This window comes from Pituophis catenifer, unplaced genomic scaffold, assembly GCF_029215685.1.
Source record: "Pituophis catenifer annectens isolate HBS135680 unplaced genomic scaffold, rPitCat1.0.hap2 SCAF_8, whole genome shotgun sequence".
Taxonomy (NCBI): domain Eukaryota; kingdom Metazoa; phylum Chordata; class Lepidosauria; order Squamata; family Colubridae; genus Pituophis; species Pituophis catenifer.
Genome location: NW_027256888.1, coordinates 10962215 through 10980310, shown reverse-complemented (window position 1 = coordinate 10980310; position 18096 = coordinate 10962215). Strand labels below are relative to the sequence as shown.

Genomic DNA, 18096 nt, shown 5'->3' with positions numbered 1-18096 from the left:
CGCTTCTCATCCAAGAAGCTTCTTCAGCTCTGATTGGATGGTGGGGAATGGAAGGATTTATACTCCTTGCAGATAGGCTGGTCATTTGCATCCTTTTAGAGAGTGGTTGAGGCCACTTAGAGGTTTATCTCAGTGGTGGAATTCAAATTTTTTTACTACCGGTTCTGTGGGCGTGGCTTGGTGGTCATGGTGTGGCTTCGTGGGCGTGGCAGGGAAGGATACTGCAAAATCCCCATTCCCTCCCCACTCCTGGGGGAAGGATATTGCAAAATCTCCATTCCCACCCCACTCTGGGGCCAGCCAGAGGTGGTATTTGCTGGTTCTCCGAACTACTCAAAATTTCCGCTACCGGTTTTCCAGAACCCCGTCAGAACCTGCTGAATTTCACCCCTGGTTTATCTGTGTCCTCAGGGTCACCTGAGCAGTGCAAAAAAATTTCTTTCCATTCCCCACCATCCAGTCAGAGCTGAAGACGTTTCTTGGATGAGAAGCGAGACGTCTTCAAAGAAAAACGAGGAAGTCCAGTTGCCTCTTTCGAAAAGCACCTTAGAGTTCAGTACAGTACGTTCTTCGCAAGGACATGAGAATGCAGCTTCCATACACATCTGCATCCACTACCTTAATTGCACTGATCCACATTTAGTCAAAACCCCTTTACAATTTTGTAATAGATTCTTCAACTTTCAGGCTTTCGGTCCCCCATATCTGCAAATTTAACCCTCATTATCTGCAAATTTATCCTTTTCAGGGGAAGATACTCTGTCAGGTTTCAATGTCATCTCAAATAAAATAAATGTCACTAGAGTAAATGCAGGTTGAAGTGCTGACATACACTCTCAAATGTCAATGTTCCCCAGCCCAGTTTCTTTCAGTTAGGCTGCCTACTAACTCCTATGACCCTCAGCTGGCTTGGCTAAAGGATTGCTACTAAGGAGTGAGCAGCTGATAGAGGGTTGAAATGCTCCCGATTCGGCCCAACTGGTAGCGATGATGGCTGGTGGTTCGGAGAACCGGTAGCAATGGCAGCTTGAGGCTCTGCCCACCCACCCGGTCATCGTTGCTTCCTGGTTTTAACCAGGAAGTAACCTGTTTTTTACCCTCTGCGCATATGCAGAAGGGTTTGCACATGCGCAGAGGGTCGGTGCGCATATGCGATGCGCACAGCGCGTGCACTTCCGAACTGGTAGGGAAGGTAAGTAGATTTCATCCCGGGCTGATACCTAAATATCTCTAGGGCACCATGTTAGGGAAGGCAGAATGGAGCGATAATACTTACGTTGACCAGTCCAAAGTAGTGTTCATTAAGTGGAAATTGCTCTGGCCCAATGTCTTTTTCCAGAGCGGAGGCATTGGTGCCCTGGGGAAAAAGAAAGAGGCCATTATTCTCCCACAAATTCAAATTCAAATAGAATCAGAGAGGGACAAATGTGTTCCAGAAAGGGCAGGTTTTCTCGCTTCACGAAAAATGGCACATTATGGTTCTCACAGACAGTGCTTCAGAGAGCTGTGCTCACACTCTCCCTCTACTCCATTGGGGGCCCAAGGCTGCTGCAAAAGTAATGAATGCTCTCATCCTTTTGATGCCCCAAAATATAGTCTTCAAAAAAACTCACTAAGGGGCTTTTTATCCACATCCTAACCATAAAGCGCACCGGAATGCCAGCAATTGTAAATTAGAAGGAGAGCACGAGATCCATTCTTTTGGAAGGAAGAAACTGGAATAAATAGCTAAGGAAGATGGTTTATTTGCCTGCCCTGCCCATCACCAAATCCATTAACCTGCCATCAATCATTTCCTAGGCTAACATACAAAAATAAACACTCCCCGTTTTACTGATGCTATCCAGGTTTATTTAGCTTTGTAATCTTATCAAATTGTTTCCTATCTACTATTTTACTTTGTCTTAAGTTGCAAGGGCAGAGAAAGGGGAATTTTTACTTGCTTAGATTAAGAGAGAAACTCTGATTTTCCCCCCTCACCCCCCAGTAAGAGAATGTTTTCAGAAGAGTTGAATGGCAGAATGAGAGCGAAACCAGATTAATAGCAGAAAAAGGGCGCAGGCTTTAAAAAATAAAACCAACTTGCCTGTAGGTGGGAGCTCCTAATACAATGTCATGTATCTCTTTAAATTTCAGTTTGCTGTCAAACATTATCTGTTGGAATTAGGCTAGCCAAGCTTTTAAATGTATCATTATTTGCAAACAGGAACATCCATAAGGTAAAGTTAAAGGTTCCCCTTGCACATATGTGCTAGTCGTTCCCGACTCTAGGGGGCGGTGCTCATCTCCGTTTCAAAGCCAAAGAGCCAGCGCTGTCCGAAGACGTCTCCATGGTCATGTGGCCGGCATGACTAAACGCCAAAGGCGCACGGAACGCTGTTACCTTCCCACCAAAGGTGGTCCCTATTTTTCTACTTGCATTTCTTTACCTGCTTTCGAACTGCTAGGTTGGTAGAAGCTGGGACAAGTAACGGGAGCTCACCCCGTTACGTGGCACTAGGGATTCGAACCACTGAACTGCCGACCTTTCGATCGACAAGCTCAGCGTCTTAGCCACTGAGCCACCGTGTCCCTTTCAGAACATCCATAAGGGAGGCTAAAAAAAAAAAAATTAAGATGATGGCATTTAAAAATTGCTGGATGGCAGTTCAATTGCAACGATCTGGCTAGGATTTTGATTTTCTGCATCTGTTGGGCACCCATGCTTGTAGCAGTTCCAATAAAAAAGCTTTTACAGTTTAACTTCAAGCCACACAATGGCTCTTCATTCTGCTGAGCTTCCCCCCTCACCCCAGCACGCTGGAAGTTGCCAAAGTGAGGAGTCAAGACATATTTTAAGTGCACAAAAAACGGATAGTATTTTTGAAGAGGCTCAGACAGGCAACTTCCTAATTGGCTGAGCTAGCATTAGAAGGAGGATGAGCAGTGGTGAAATCCAAACTGGTTTGCTACCGCTTCGCTGGCTACGCATGCGCACTGCATGCCAAAAGGAAGCTTGGGAAGGTAAGTAGAAGGGAGGAGAGGATCAGCTGTGGGGCACGATTTAGCTTTGCTAGAAAGCAGGATTTCCTGCTTTCTAGCAAAGCTAAACCCCGCTGCACAGCTGATCGTCAGAAATACCAGTTCGGAGAAACTGGTAGCTTTTTTTTTTACTATCAGTTTGCCTGAACCGGTAGTTTTTAGCACTATCGGTTCGCCCAAACCGGAGCGAACCGGTAGCATTTCACCCCTGAGGATGAGTTACAATACAATCAAGCTTGCAAGATTCTGTTATTATAGCCACTCAGTAAAAGTAATTTTAGCCACTTGGGGAGTTGATTTCTGAGCCTGGTTCTACCTCAAAGAGTTGACATCATACCGAAACAGCCCATTTTGGATATTCTTCATAGGCTTGACTTCATATAAGGTTATCATATCTGGGTTGCCAGGTTCCACATGACCACTAGTTGGCATGAAACAGAGAAATAAAACAACAAATTATTTGTAGATTTTTCAGTTCTGGCCCTGATTGTATTAATTCGTGCAAAAAGATCGCCCAAACTGACAATAACGACGACGTAACACAGTCGCCAAAATGATTCAATCTGTAAAAATTATCACGTTCCCGCCAATTAAGTTAAATTTAATTGATGGGAATGTAAGAGTTGAAAATGTAGTCGAGAACGAGCAGGTTAAAATATTGTGGGATTTCCAAATACAAACTGATAGCTTCTTGGCTTATAACACACCAGATTTAACTGTAGTTGAAAAGGGGAAAGTATGGATAATTTGATGCAGCCATACCATGAGATAGTAGAATAAAAAACTTGGGGTAGATCCCAAAACATCAAGAGCTGAGAAATTGAAAAATTACAAGATTATGGCATAAACTGGCTGTGGTGATTCTAATAGTTATCAGCACTCTGGGTGCCATACCAAAAACTCTTGGACAGCACTTTATTTATCAATCTGTACATTGATAAAACTTCCATCTGTCAATTACAAAAAGGCCAGATCCGCACATATATTATGTTAATACATGATGGCATCCTAGGTTCTTTGGAAGATCTCAATGCATATGAAGGCCAAAACCACTTAAAGAACTGGCATATATAAGTTTCTATTTTTTGTAAATAATAATAATAATAATAATAATAATAATAATAATAATGATGATGATGATGATGATGATGATGAAGAAGAAGAAGAAGAAGAAGAAGAAGAAGAAGAAGAAGAAGAAGAAGAAGAAGAAAAAGAAAAAGAAAAAGAAAAAGAAAAAGAAAAAGAAAAAGAAAAAGAAAAAGAAAAAGAAAAAGAAAAAGAAGAAAAAGAACTGGAAAAAATCATGAAATATCGCGACCTGGCCATCGAAACTACACGGCTATGGATGAAACATGTAACAATGATACCCATTGTCATCGGGCACTTGGTACCATGTCCAAGAATTTTATAAGATACATCAGCAAATTGCAGCTTCCTGCAATAACACCAGCGGGACTGCAAAAAACTGCATTACTTGGAACACCGTACATCTTAAGCAGGTACTTGGTTGATACCTAGGACGCTGGCAGCAACCCGTATCAACCATTAGCACCAGTCAATAGTATTTGTGATGCATTTTTGAATGTTCAGTTGACTGAGTTTCATGTTTAATGGATAAAGTAAATAATAATAATTTTTATTATTATTATTAAAAACAAGAATTGTATAAGATACATCAACAAATTGTAGCTTCCTGCAATAACACCAGCGGAACAGCAAAAAACTGTGCTACTTGGAACATCATATCTTAAGAAGGTACTTGGTTGATAACTAGGACACTGGCAGCAACCCGTATCAACCATTAGCACCAGTCAATGGTATTTGTGATGCATTTTTGAATGTTCAGTTGACTGAGTTTCATGTTTAATGAATAAAGTAAATAACAATAACAATAATAATAGTAATATAACAATAATAATTTAAAAACAGAAGCTAATGCAGTTAAACTAACTGCCATTGTTAGACATTTCTGCTCTGTTTATTACAACGATCCACCTTCGAAAGTACCACAGTTCATCTCTAAGGCTTTGTGATGATTTTGACCTGGAGGATATCAACTGTGGACAATATTTAATGGATCCGATTATCCTGTCAAAAAAAAAATTAAGTTTTATGGCAACTCCTCTGGGAATGTTTATCTATTCTAAGAGCAGAATCCCAAGTTAGCAATGTTTTCTCCCATTTATATCATTAGCTAACTTAAAGTATACCAAGATCTAAGTCAATTTATCTTCTTGTTTGTTCCTTGTAGCTTTATTGGCACCGTAGCTATTTCAGCTTATTATTTCATTCCTTTTCATCACTTGTGACATTATTCATTTAAGTGTTCCCTTTCTGGGTGCCCCTCTCTCTTCTGTTGAATGGCTATATTACACAACACCACATACCACACACACAAACAAATATCTCCTGAAGATTTAATAGTTAATTTTGAAAACACATTTTTCACTCTGCAGGAGAAAAAAAGGTTCAAGAAAGAGTTTTGTTTTTAAAAGGAGGAAGGGATGCAATTAGGAATACCATTTCTTTCTATTTTTTCCATTCATACAAAAGAATCACAGTGAGTTTTATTTTGACATACTGGCTTGGAAGAAGAAACAAGCAATCCAGAATTGGATTCAGGTGAACGAGTTGGCTGGTAGAAGAACCAGGCTGGGTTAATTCATTCCACCTCTGCGGTTAGTGCAGAAAATAGAGTTGCATGGCAAAACTGTATGCATGAATGAATTCCCTGAACAGAGGTTTAAAAGATTATTCGACAAAAGAACCATCCAAAACACAGCTCTAAAACAACCATCGAGTACTTAAAAGAAAAACAAATCTCTTTAGAATGGTTTTCGCAGTCCTCAGATTTTATTATTATTAAAAATTTGGTTTGCGAAGTTCTAAACGTCCAGCGCATGCAAGAGGACCTGCGGAGGTTTCTAGAAAAATTCTGCAAGGAAGAGTGGGGAAAAACTCAGAGGCTCCATAAAAGCTCGAGGAACAGGAGGAAGAGTCACAAATAAGGCAGCAATCGGATAATATCAATTTAAATCCAAGGCAGAAATGTAATTTGAGATAGTGTCTCAGCCCTGACCCTCTCTACCGTGTTTTCCCGAAAATAAGACCCTGTCTTTTATTATTTTTTTTGCCACCAAAAAAGGCACAAGGTCTTATTTTTTGGGGGGGGGGTCGTCCACTGACTCACCTCGCTTGCCTGTGTCACCCCTGGCCTCCTTTTCGCTATCAAAGAGGCCTTCAGGAACTTCTTCGGCTTCCAGCAAGTCTTTCCTGAAGGCCTCTATAGCCAATAACAGAGCTCTGGATCGACTCTGGTTACAACTATCCGAAGGTAAATAGTACGGCAGCTCCCCCATCCCCACCCTAGCTTAATTTTACTACTGCACCCTGGAGTGGGCGGGGTTTTAATTAGGGCTTATTTTGGGGGGTAAGGCTTATATTGGGCGCAAGTGTAAAAATCAAGCTAGGGCTTACTTTCTGTTGTGGTCCGCCAGCAGCCTGCGGAGCTGGCAGCGGAGTCGGACAGTGAGGAGGCTGGGGAGGACAATGGGCCAGTCCTGGAGTCAGGGGAAGGCCTGGATGAGGGCTCTGCGTCGGAGGCAGAGTGGGGCCAGGGCCATCTGGGAGTGATGCGCGGACTCTGGAGACTCCAGAGGTGGATAGCAGAGAGGCAGAGGAACAGGAGCAGCCTGTTCCTAGTGCACGCATGCAAAGAGCTGCCAGAAGGCAAGAACAAGCTAAAGCAAAAAGGACGACTCAGGAGTAAGGCCAGGAGATGATTGGCCCCTCCCAGAAGGCTTAAAAGAGCAGCAAAGGCTCTTGGACTCTTTGTAGGAAAGCAACATTGCTACATTTGTTTCTTGTCAGCGTCTCTTGCTTCTGAACTTTTGCCAAGAAAAGCCTTTGGCAGGGTGCCAAAGAAGACAAAGGTTGGTGATAAGGCCGAAGGACTGTTTATGAAGGATTTGTTTTGGACTTAATTTGGACTAAGCTGAGAATGAAGTAATTCTCAGCTGTTCTAATAAAATATGTTTGTTTAGGACTGAGTGTGTCTGGTAATAACTACTTGGGCCTAGGTCACAACACTTTCTGAGTAGGTTGTATTTTCGGGGAAACACGGTAGTTCTCACAAAGGGAGAGAGGCTGGGATATGCATTCAGACTTTGCAAAATTCTGTTCCAGGAACCTTATAATAAAAGTAGTATTAGCATTCAGAATTTTGGCTTCCTGGTCTGGTCTACCTCCAAGGCCCGACTCTCCATCTTTAGGTCTCTTATACAAAACATTATGGGATTTATTTATATTCTTATGGCGGGAAAGGGAAATGGCAAACACTACTGTAGGAACGAGGCTGGTGAGGCAGGAATCATTGCTTCCCAGGGTAGAGAAAACTGTTAGATCATAATGAGAAACATAGATGAGACGCTTTCTTAAGCCACCGAGAGAACAGCCAAGTATCTGTTCACTTGGCAAAGTGGGAGGAAAAAGTCCAGATTTTAAATCCTAGAGTGCAGTTCTATTATGGGCCTTGACTTCTATGTACTGCAGTAGCTGCTTACTCAGCTCTATTCTTGTTTGCAGCAGAGACTAATTTTTGCTGAGTAGTACTGTGCTTGAGCTTTTTGTCGAGTAAAGCAAATCTTGAATAAGGGATTATATGTTTGGGGAGATGAGATTTACAACTGCGCCTGGTGGGAAGCCTGGACAAATGGTTCATCTCAGTCTCCAAGTACCAGTAACATGTGAGATGCCATGAGAAACTAAGGTAGTATGTTGACATTTTTACATTGAATTAAATGACTTTCTTCAAGAGGAGATTGTTAGTAGTGGTGAAATATAATTTTCCTGAACTTCAGCAATCACACAACACGGTGACAAACTGGAAGTTTATGTGTGATGGAGAGACACACACTGCAGGAGATGGTAATCAAGGAACAATGCAGTGGTGAGTTGCTCCCAGTTCAGTCCGGTTCTATAGAACCAGACTGTAGTAAAACCGGCGGGAGGCTCTGCCCACCCACCCCAACGTCATCATGGGTGATCTGCGCATGTGCAGAAGCTTCTGCATGTGTGAGTGAAGCAAGTTCTCAGCGGGAGCGCAACCGGTAGTAAATGTAAGTGGAACTCACCCCTGGAACAACGGAACACTGTCATGCATACAATTTCTCCCATCCTCTTAATACAGGGGCCAATCAGGTCTTATTTGAAAACCACTAAGTATAATATGGAAGTCTCTGAACTTGAATTCAATTTTATAGAAGTCACTGATGGCATCACACTACTTCATTATTCTGCTTGCTCATTTGATTTCCACCTTTTTTTTTTTTTTTGCAAAAAAGAAGGTTGCGGAAATTTTAAAATTAGTACAGTACAAAAAAATATATCTGATTTTCATCAAATTTAGTTCCCCCCCCACCTCTTTTAAACATTATCTTGCCAGGGCAAGATCCAGGCCCCCTCTTTTAAACATTATTATCTTGCCAGGGCAAGATAATTTTAATCTGGTCTGTGTGGTTTTATGTTCTCATTGTTTTTGTACTCTGCTCAGAGTCGGTTGCAGCTATAACAAATTGAATGAAGCAGTGGTGGGTTTCAATTTTTTTTACTACCGGTTCTGTGGGCGTGGCTTGGTGGGCGTGGCATGGCTTGGTGGGCATGGCAGGGGAAGGATACTGTAAAATCTCCATTCCCTCCCCAATCCAGGGGAAGGTTACTGCAAAATCCCCATTTCCTCCCGATCAGCTGGGACTCGGGAGGCAGAGGATAGATGGGGGCAGGGCCAGTCAGAATTTTTACTACCGGTTCTCCGAACTACTCAAAATTTCCACTACTGGTTCTCCAGAACTGGTCAGAACTGCTGAAACCCCCCTCTGGAATGAAGACAAGAAACAATGGATGGAAGCTAATCAAGGAGAGAAGCAACCTAGAACTAAAGGAGAAAATTCCTAACAGTGAGAACAATCTGCCTTCTTAAGTTGTGGATGCCCCATCCCTGGAGGCTTTTAAGAAGAGAATGGACAGCCATTTTTTTTTTTTTAATTTGATTTATATGCCGCCCTTCTCCGGAGACTCAGGGCGGCTTACAATGCGTTAAGCAATAGCCTTCATTCTTTTGTATATTTTATACAAAGTCAGCTTATTGCCCCCACAAACTGGGTCCTCATTTCATCTACCTTAGAAAGGATGGAAGGCTGAGTCAACCTTGAGCCTTGGAGAGATTCGAACCAGCAGAAATTGCAGGCAGCTGTGTTAATGACAGGGTGCCAGAAGTAATACAGGTCTCCTGAGTGAGCAGGGAGGTGGACTAGATGACCTCCAAGATCCCTTCCAACTCTGTTATGATTACTATTCCTCCACCGCCTCATGATTTCTAGCAAAGAGAACATCCAGTTTTTGTGGAATACTTCCAAGCGGTTAGTCATCTTTCAGCTGCTGAATTAATGCTCTACTAACCAGATACTCAAGCCAGTAATACTTGATTGGGTGGTTAAGCTCTTTTAGTATTTGCCCTGCTTCAGCATCTATCTCTTAGCTAAATTTTATAACCATAACAATGATGACAACAGTGATTTTCTCACCTTCCTGAGGAATGTGTAGACGGTAAACATTTTTCTGGAGGCTGCTTCAAGTGCAATAAAATTTCTACAGAAAGCAATGCAACAGCTCTCTGTTGACTGCACAATAATAACACTTCATAATTACATCGTCTTTCTCTTCTTATACCACTTTAATACACACTGGGCAAATTAAAAGACAATGCATAAGCTCCCCTAAACACAACAGAATAACTTAGTCATGGCCTAATAATGTCCAATTAAGTTGCGATAGCCCTTTCCTTAGAATGAGCTATTATCTCATCAATCCTGGCTTATTAATTCTGGGAGTTACAGACTCAATACACCTGGATGATACCAAGCTGGGGAAAGGCTGCCCTGATACAACCCTTTATGGCAGGTCAAAAAAAAAAAAAAAAAAAAATCAGCGCCAACTCATAGAAGCATAAAGGGATGAAACATCGAGAAATAACAGCTCGTTCACAGTCAGCTAAAAATATATTAAATGAAGATCAGATAGCCCAAAGGCATTTCTGTCCTACAATATCTTCATTTTAATCCACTACACCAGGGATCTGCAACCTTCAACACTCAAAGAGCCATTTGGACCCATTTCTCATAGAAAAGAAAACACCGGGAGCCACAAAACCTGGGTGGGTGTGGTCAACTCGATGTCACTCACTCCCACCCAGTCACATGATCCCCACCCAGCCACGCCTACCCAGGTTTTGTGGCTCCCAGTGTATTCTGTGGGAAACAGGTATCTCTCTGTGTGTGTCGCTTTCTTTCTCTCTCTCTCCTTTCTCTCAGGCCAGGCGAGGAGTGACTGGAAGGGGAGGGCGAGGGGTGGGGCCAGCCAGTGGTGGGTTCAGCCAATAGGGAGCCACAGCAGGGGGATGAAAGAGCCGCATGCGGCTCCGGAGCTGTGGGTTGCTGACACCTGCACTACACCAATGTTTCTCAATCCCACCAACTTTAAAGACGTGTGGAATTCAATTCACAGGATTCCAGCCAACTGAGCAGCTGAGGAGATATGGAAGCTTACATCGACACATCTTAAAGTCTTCTACACTATAGAACCGTGATGGCGAACCTATGGCACCCGTGTCGGAAGTGTCACGCAAAGCCATCTCTCCGGACACGGGAGCTATCGCCCGTAGCTCTTCCGGGTTCCGGCACACCGGCCATCTGGTCTTCATGCACGCGATAGCACCAGAAACCGGAAGAGCAGCTGCCCGCTGCGCATGCACGCGCCGGGAAGATGCTCTTCCGGTTTTTGGTGCGCGCATGTGCACCGGCCACCTGGTCTTCCGTTTTTTGGTGTGTATCCATGTGCGAAGACCAGCTGGCCGGCATGTATGCATGCATGCATGTGCCGGAAACCAGAAGATCATCTTCCCGGCGCACACACACTCCCGTTTTGGCACTCAGTGCCGAAAAGTTCCGCCAACACTGCTATAGAAGAATAAAGTATGAAGTACTCCTAGAATTTATATCATACTTGGGATCTTGCTCTGAGTATCCAGTATCAAACATACATGCAACCTTATATGCCAATATATGTGTCCTTCTAGCACAGGTATCCTATCGGCCTTCTGGAAGGCCTTGAAGTCTCCTTTGGTCCCTCTACTGCTTCAAAGGTTTTGTTCTTCTGCTTCAAAAGAAGAAAGTTGACTGTCTTACTCTGGTTAAACTGCCAGGCTCACCAAAGAGACACTGAAGCACTAAAGCACCAGGATTATGCGGTTTGCAATTGAGGATATACAGACAAGGACACGAAGCCCTGTAGAGAAAGGCGTTGATGATCAAGGTCATCACCCTAAGAAGATATTTCATAACCATGGCAAGTTTAAGATAGGTGGATTCAACTTCTAGAATTCTCCAACCAGAAACACACAAAAGGGCAAAAAAAAAAAAAATCCATGAAATCTGGAAAGCCAAAGATAAAGTCCATCACGATAACGGATTTCTCTCTGCTGAGTTAATAGAGTGGAATAAATTCTATTTTAAACCTCTCGTGATATTTCTGAATGGCTTTGAGTAATGTGACAACCCCTTAAAAAACTAACAAATATATTATATGCTAAGCCTGTATGGCCGAGAGTCTACTGTACTTCAGTGGATATATATTATACGGTATCAGTCATGTGATCAATTATATTACATTAAGCATGTAACGTTCTTTCTGCGCCAACTCAGGAAGCTCAAACTACCCAAAGAGCTGCTGATCCAGTTCTACAGAGGAATTATTGACTCTGTCATCTGCACCTCTATAACTGTCTGGTTTGGTTCTGCAACCCAACAAGACAGACAGAGACTTCAGAGGATAATTAGAACTGCAGAAAAAACAATGGCTACCAACCTGCCTTCCATTGAGGACCTGTATGCTGCACGAGTCAAAAAGAGGGCTGTGAAAATATGTACAGACCCCTCACATCCTGGACATAAACTGTTTCAACTCCTACCCTCAAAACGACGCTATAGAGCACTGCACACCAGAACAACTAGACACAAGGACAGTTTTTCCCCCCGAACGCCATCACTCTGCTAAACAAATAATTCCCTCAACACTGTCAAACTATTTACTAAGTCTGCACTACTATTAATCTTCTCATCGTTCCTATCTCCTTCCACTTATGACTGTGTAACCTTGTTGCTTGTATCCTTACGATTTATATTGACTGTTTCCTAATATGATTTGATTGCTTATTTGTACCCTATGGCTATCATTAAGTGTTGTACCTTATGATTCTTGACGAACGTATCTTTTCTTTTATGTACACTGAGAGCCTATGCACCAAGACAAATTCCTTGTGTGTCCAATCACACTTGGCCAATAAAAAATTCTATTCTATTCTATTCTATTCTATTCTATTCTATTCTATTCTATTCTATTCTATTCTATTCTATTCTATTCTATTCTATTCTATTCTATTCTATTCTAGACTGTCATTAAGTGCTGTATCTTATGATTCTTGACAAACGTATGTCTTTTATGTACACTGAGAGCATATGCACCAAGACAAATTCCTTGTGTGTCCAATCACACTTGGCCAATAAAGAATTCTCTTCTCTTCTCTTCTCTTCTCTTCTCTTCTCTTCTCTTCTCTTCTCTTCTCTTCTCTTTTCTTCTCTTTTCCTCTCCTCTCCTCTCCTCTCCTCTCCTCTATTCTATTCTATTCTATTCTATTCTATTCTATTCTATTCTATTCTATTCTATTCTATTCCCCTCCCCAAACTATAAAACTGGGATAATTCCCAGAGACATAAGCATGGTAAGAGCACAGCAGCAAAATGGCAGCCAAACTATCATTACAGCATTAGTGAGCAGGAACTTTCACTTATTGTTGTACTTCATGTCATATTAGGTTCCACCCATTTATGTTCAAACAAAAATCTGCATGCTTGTTCTACCAGAAATATTAGGATTGCGTGCAGGCACTATCTTATTCCTTTTAGTAATAATCATTTTGCCTATCTCCACCTTTACACTCAATCTGACAGATTATTCTGCCATTTGACTGGTTTTTTCTCCCCTATGGCTTGTTTATGTGTTTTTTATGTGTACCCTCGTGTGCAGTGTGTGTGAAAAACATGAGCAAGAGGTGTAAAAGCATAACCATACACATGATAAAATGGATTTTGGTCCATGAAAGCTTGTGTCATAATATATTTAACAGATGCCTATTTAAGGGAAAAGCAAAACATTTGCTTGGGCAAGCCATAAGCCACCATTGTTTAAAATAATCATAAGATTACTGTGAGGAAAGAGGTTTGAGGCTACAGGAAAAATATTATGTAAATACATTTTGGCTTACAGTTTGGCTTCCCAAAGTATATTTTTCATTATATTCAGTTGTGCCGTGATTCACAACAGTGCCAAAAACAGGAAAAAGGTTATCAATGAATTGATTCTAGACACACCTATGGGAGTCTGAGAATTCAGACTGAAGGCCAAAAGTGGCCTTATATTCTTATTAATTTCCAAGTAGAAGCAAGCAACATACTTTTGGATGAAGGGAACATAACCCTAAAATAGGATAACTCTGGGTATAAAATCAAGATTGTGATTTCAAAAGCTATATTTAGGTAACTGATTACAACACCCAACATAAAACCTATTTTTGAAACAAGTCTGCTTAGCTTGTGATTGTGAACATATCCACAACTGCACACTATTACAATTCCATTTCAGGAATGGCTCAATAGTGAATCAAAATGAAGAGAATGCAGTTTTACACTCCCTGTTTATAAACCAGATGTACAATCATGTTTATGCCATTAGTCCCTTTTAATTATACATTCCACCATGCACTTTTCAACTGCATCACAGATCGCCGGAGAGTATTTTTCCATTTTCCCCAATGTTGCATCTCTATAACACTGAGGATGCCAGTCTTGTGTTCATTTCCTAGCAATAAATGTGGTCTTATATTCTGTGAGTCACTATGGGCGAATAGGCGGCAATATAAATTCAATCAATCAATCAATCAATACCTCCGGACTTGATACTGTCTCAGATTAGAAGTCTTATCACACCCAGATATCATTGCTATAGATTCACACGGGTTTCTCCTATTGTTATTGGGCATCAATAAAACAAGGTAATGCCAATCAAAAGATGTGGGTTAAGGACTAAGATTTCCCTATGTCCGTGATGGCGAACCTATGGCACGCGTGCCACAGGTGGCACACGGAGCCATATCTGTGGGCATGCAAGAGTTGCTCTAGCTCAGTTCCAGCGTGCATGCGCGCACCAGCTAGCTGATTTTCGGGCCTTCCGGAAGTCAGGAAACGGGCTGTTTCCAGCCTCTGGAGAGCCCCGGGGGGGGGGCGTTTTTGCCCTCCCCAGGCTCCAAGAAAGACTCTGGGGACTGGGGAGGGTGAAAAACGAGCCTATCGGGCCCACCGGTAACCTTTTTGCCGTCGTGTGCCAAAAGCGGGGGGGGGGAGTGCCGGGGGGGGGTCGCATGTGCGGGTGAGCGGGGGGAATTGAATTATGGGTGTGCACGAACCCTCCGCACTCACTCCGCTTTTGGCCAAAAGGTTAGGCATCACTGCCCTATGTGGTAGGCCTAATCCAGGACAACTACAATGTGCTTGTTTTAGTGGTTAAGGCCCAGGGCTAGAGAGCAGGAAATTGTGAGTTGTAGTCCTGCCTTAGCAATGAAAGCCAGCTGGGTGACCTTGGCCCACTCACTCTTTCTCAGCCCAACTCGTTTCACACAATAGTTGTCGTGTAGAAAACAGGAGGAAAAAAGTGGGCAGGATACGTTCACCACTTTGAGATATTTATAAAAAATAATAGATTGAACTGAATTACTGGCTGGGGAATTTTGGGAATCAAAATTCTACCTATCTGGAATTTGGTCAAGTTGTTCCCAAATAAAAGAAAGGTCACAGCATTGTACATCCAAGTCCTTTAATGCACCAGTGAGTTTCCAAAATCACAACACAACCTCTCAGCATTCTGCTTAATACTTCAGGCTTAACGCTACTCAGCTCCCCATTCAAAACTCCGCACGTCATGAAAGAGTGACTTAGTTTTCTCAGGATGCGCCTCGCCATCCTTGACTCATTCTTCCGTCCATCCATTCATTCAAAAGTAAAGCTTTTGGACATTTCCTGCTGCCAATTTAGGAGTCTCTAACTTGAAAAGGGACGAAAAAGAGCGGAGAGCATCTTGATGATCAGGGAGCAGATATTCAAAATATGAAGTGTGAGTAAGGGGCAATGAAAAAAACTTGGCTCAACCGCACCCCACCCCGGAGCCATTTCATAAAACAAAGAGGGCTTAAAGCCCCCTTCCCGCCTTGCTCCAATTACTGACCTGGCGTCAGTTTCTTCTGAAGCAGAGGCAGAGCTCAAAAAAGCAGCCCCTAATTTGAATTCATGATTTTTTATTTATCTTGGCAACCTTTGCATTTGAATGGGAAAGAGCAATCTTTTGCATCCCAATTCCTTGACTGCAGATCCATACCAGGGGTGAAAATGCTCCCAATGGCGGCCGATGGTTCGGAGAACCGGTAGCGATGGCGGTGCGAGGCTCCGCCCACCTGCCCAGTCGTCGTTACTTCCTGGTTTTAACCAGGAAGTAACCTGTTTTTTACCCTCTGCACATGCGCAGAGGGTCCGTGCACACTTCCGAACCGGTTGGGGAGGTAAGTAGATTTGACCCCTGATCCATACCCTCAGCCCCAAATATAGGTAGCCCTCGACTTACGACCACAATTGAGCTCCAAATTCCTGTTGTTGAGTGAGACGCTTGTTAAGTGAGCTTTGCCCCATTTTACGACCTTTCTGGCCACCGTTGTTAAGGGAATCACTGCAGTTGTTCAGTCAGGAACCCGGTTGTTAAGTGAATCTGACTTCCCCGCTGATTTTGCTTGTCAGAAGGTCGCAAAAGGGGATCACGTGACCTAGGGGACACTGCAACGGTCTAAGTATGAACCAGTTGCCGAGCACCTGAATTTTGATCGCTGTGATCACGCGGATGCTACAAAGGTTGTAACTGTGAAAAATGGTCATAAGTCACTTTTTTTCAGTGACGTTGTAACTTTGAACAGTCACTAAATGAACCATTGTAAGACTAACTCAGCAGGCTAGTCCTCAAGTAACAATAGTTTGCTTAGTGACTGTTTGAAGTTACGACGGCGCTGAAAAAAAATGTCTTCTGACCATTTGTCGCACTTATGACTGTTCCTAACTTAACAACTGCAGTGATTCACTCAACAAACGTGGCAAGGTTGTAAAACAGGGCAAGACTCACTTAACAAATGTCTCACTCAGTAACATAAATTTGGGGCCCCATTGTGGTCCTAAGTCGAGGTCTCCCTGTGGATGCACAACAGCTGTACAACCGTTCTTGTAGCAACCCAGGGCCTCCACCACCCCTGAGACTGCATAATAACTGTAGAGCCTGGATCGCACGGGTGCCTTGCTTAACGACCGTGACAATTTCATGACCGTAATTCTGAACTCAATGGTGGTCGTAAGTCAACAACTACCTGTAGATGCACAATAGCTGTAGAAGCAGTCCTCGACTTATGACCGTTCTTGCAGCAACCCAGGGCCTACCCCACCCATGAGGCACCCCCTTCCACATAATGACCATATCGGGGAGAGCCAGGATCGCTTTACCAACCACAACAACAACACAGCCTCAATGGTGGTTGCAAGCCGAGGCACACAGGGTGCCTTGCTTAACGACCGTGACAATTTCATGACCGTAATTCTGAACTCAATGGTGGTCGTAAGTCAACAACTACCTGTAGATGCACAATAGCTGTAGAAGTACTCCTCGACTTATGACCCTTCTTTCAGCAACCCAGGGCCTCCCCCACACCCCTGAGGCACACCCTTCCGCATAGTGACCATAATGGGGAAGCCGGGTGCCTTGTTTAACGACAGCAATTCTGGGCTCCATTGTGATCATAAGTTGAGGACTCCCTATGGATGCACAACAGCTGTACAAGTAGTCCTCGACTTATGACCCTTCTTGCAACAACCCAGGGCCTCCCCCCACCCTTGAGGCACCCCGTTCCGCATAATGACTGTCATGGGGGAGACTCGGGATCGCTTTAACGACCGCAAACAACCTCATGATGACCGTAATTCTGGGCTCCACTGTGGTCATAGGTCGAGGACTCCCTGCAGATGCAGAACGTACAAGAAGTCCCCCACTTACGACCCTTCTTGCAGCAACCTGGGGCTTCTCCCCCCCCACATCCCCAGAGGCACCCTGTTTCGCATAACAACCGTCATGGTGAGACCCAGGATGGTTTGAACGACTGCAACATCCTCATGATTGTTTTTCTGGGCTCTACTGTAGTCATAGGTCGAGGACTCCCTGTGCATGCAGAACGTACAAGGAGTCCCCCCACTTACGACCCTTCTGGCAGCAACCCGGGGACACCCCGTTCTGCCTAACGACCATCATAGTGAGACCCAGGATTGCTTTAATGTCATGATCGTAATTCTGGGCTCCACTGTGGTCATAGGTCGAGGATGCAGAACATACAAGAAGTCCCCCCACTTACGACCCTTCTGGCAGCAACCTGGGGACACCCCGTTCCACCTAACGCCCGTCATGGTAAGACCCAGGATTGGCTTTAACCTCATGATCGCAATTCTGGGCTCCCCTGTGGTCATACGTCGAGGATTCCCTGCGGATGCAGAACATACAAGAAGTCCCCCACTTACGACTCTTTTGGCAGCAACCCGGGGACACCCCGTTCTGCCTAACGACCATCATAGTGAGACCCAGGATTGCTTTAATGTCATGATCGTAATTCTGGGCTCCACTGTGGTCATAGGTCGAGGATGCAGAACATACAAGAAGTCCCCCACTTACGACACTTCGGGGAGCAACCGGGAGGCACCCCGTTCCGCTTAACGACCATCATGGTGAGACCCAGGATTGCTGTAACCTCATGATGGTAATTCTGGGCTCCCCTGTGGTCATAGGTCGAGGACTCCCTGCGGATGCAGAACCTACAAGAAGAAGTCCCCCCCCCCC

The 18096-nt window shown here is 43.6% G+C and overlaps 1 protein-coding gene across 1 annotated transcript in view; it reads right to left on the bottom strand.

The window, feature by feature from the left end:
* USP46 (ubiquitin specific peptidase 46) overlaps positions 1-18096 on the bottom strand; it is a 42767-nt gene that overhangs the window by 24020 nt on the left and 651 nt on the right. Inside the window, exon 2 of the mRNA XM_070948748.1 lies at positions 1277-1357. Within this exon, the coding sequence (XP_070804849.1) occupies positions 1277-1357 (81 nt within the window). The remainder of the gene's footprint in view (positions 1-1276; positions 1358-18096) is intronic.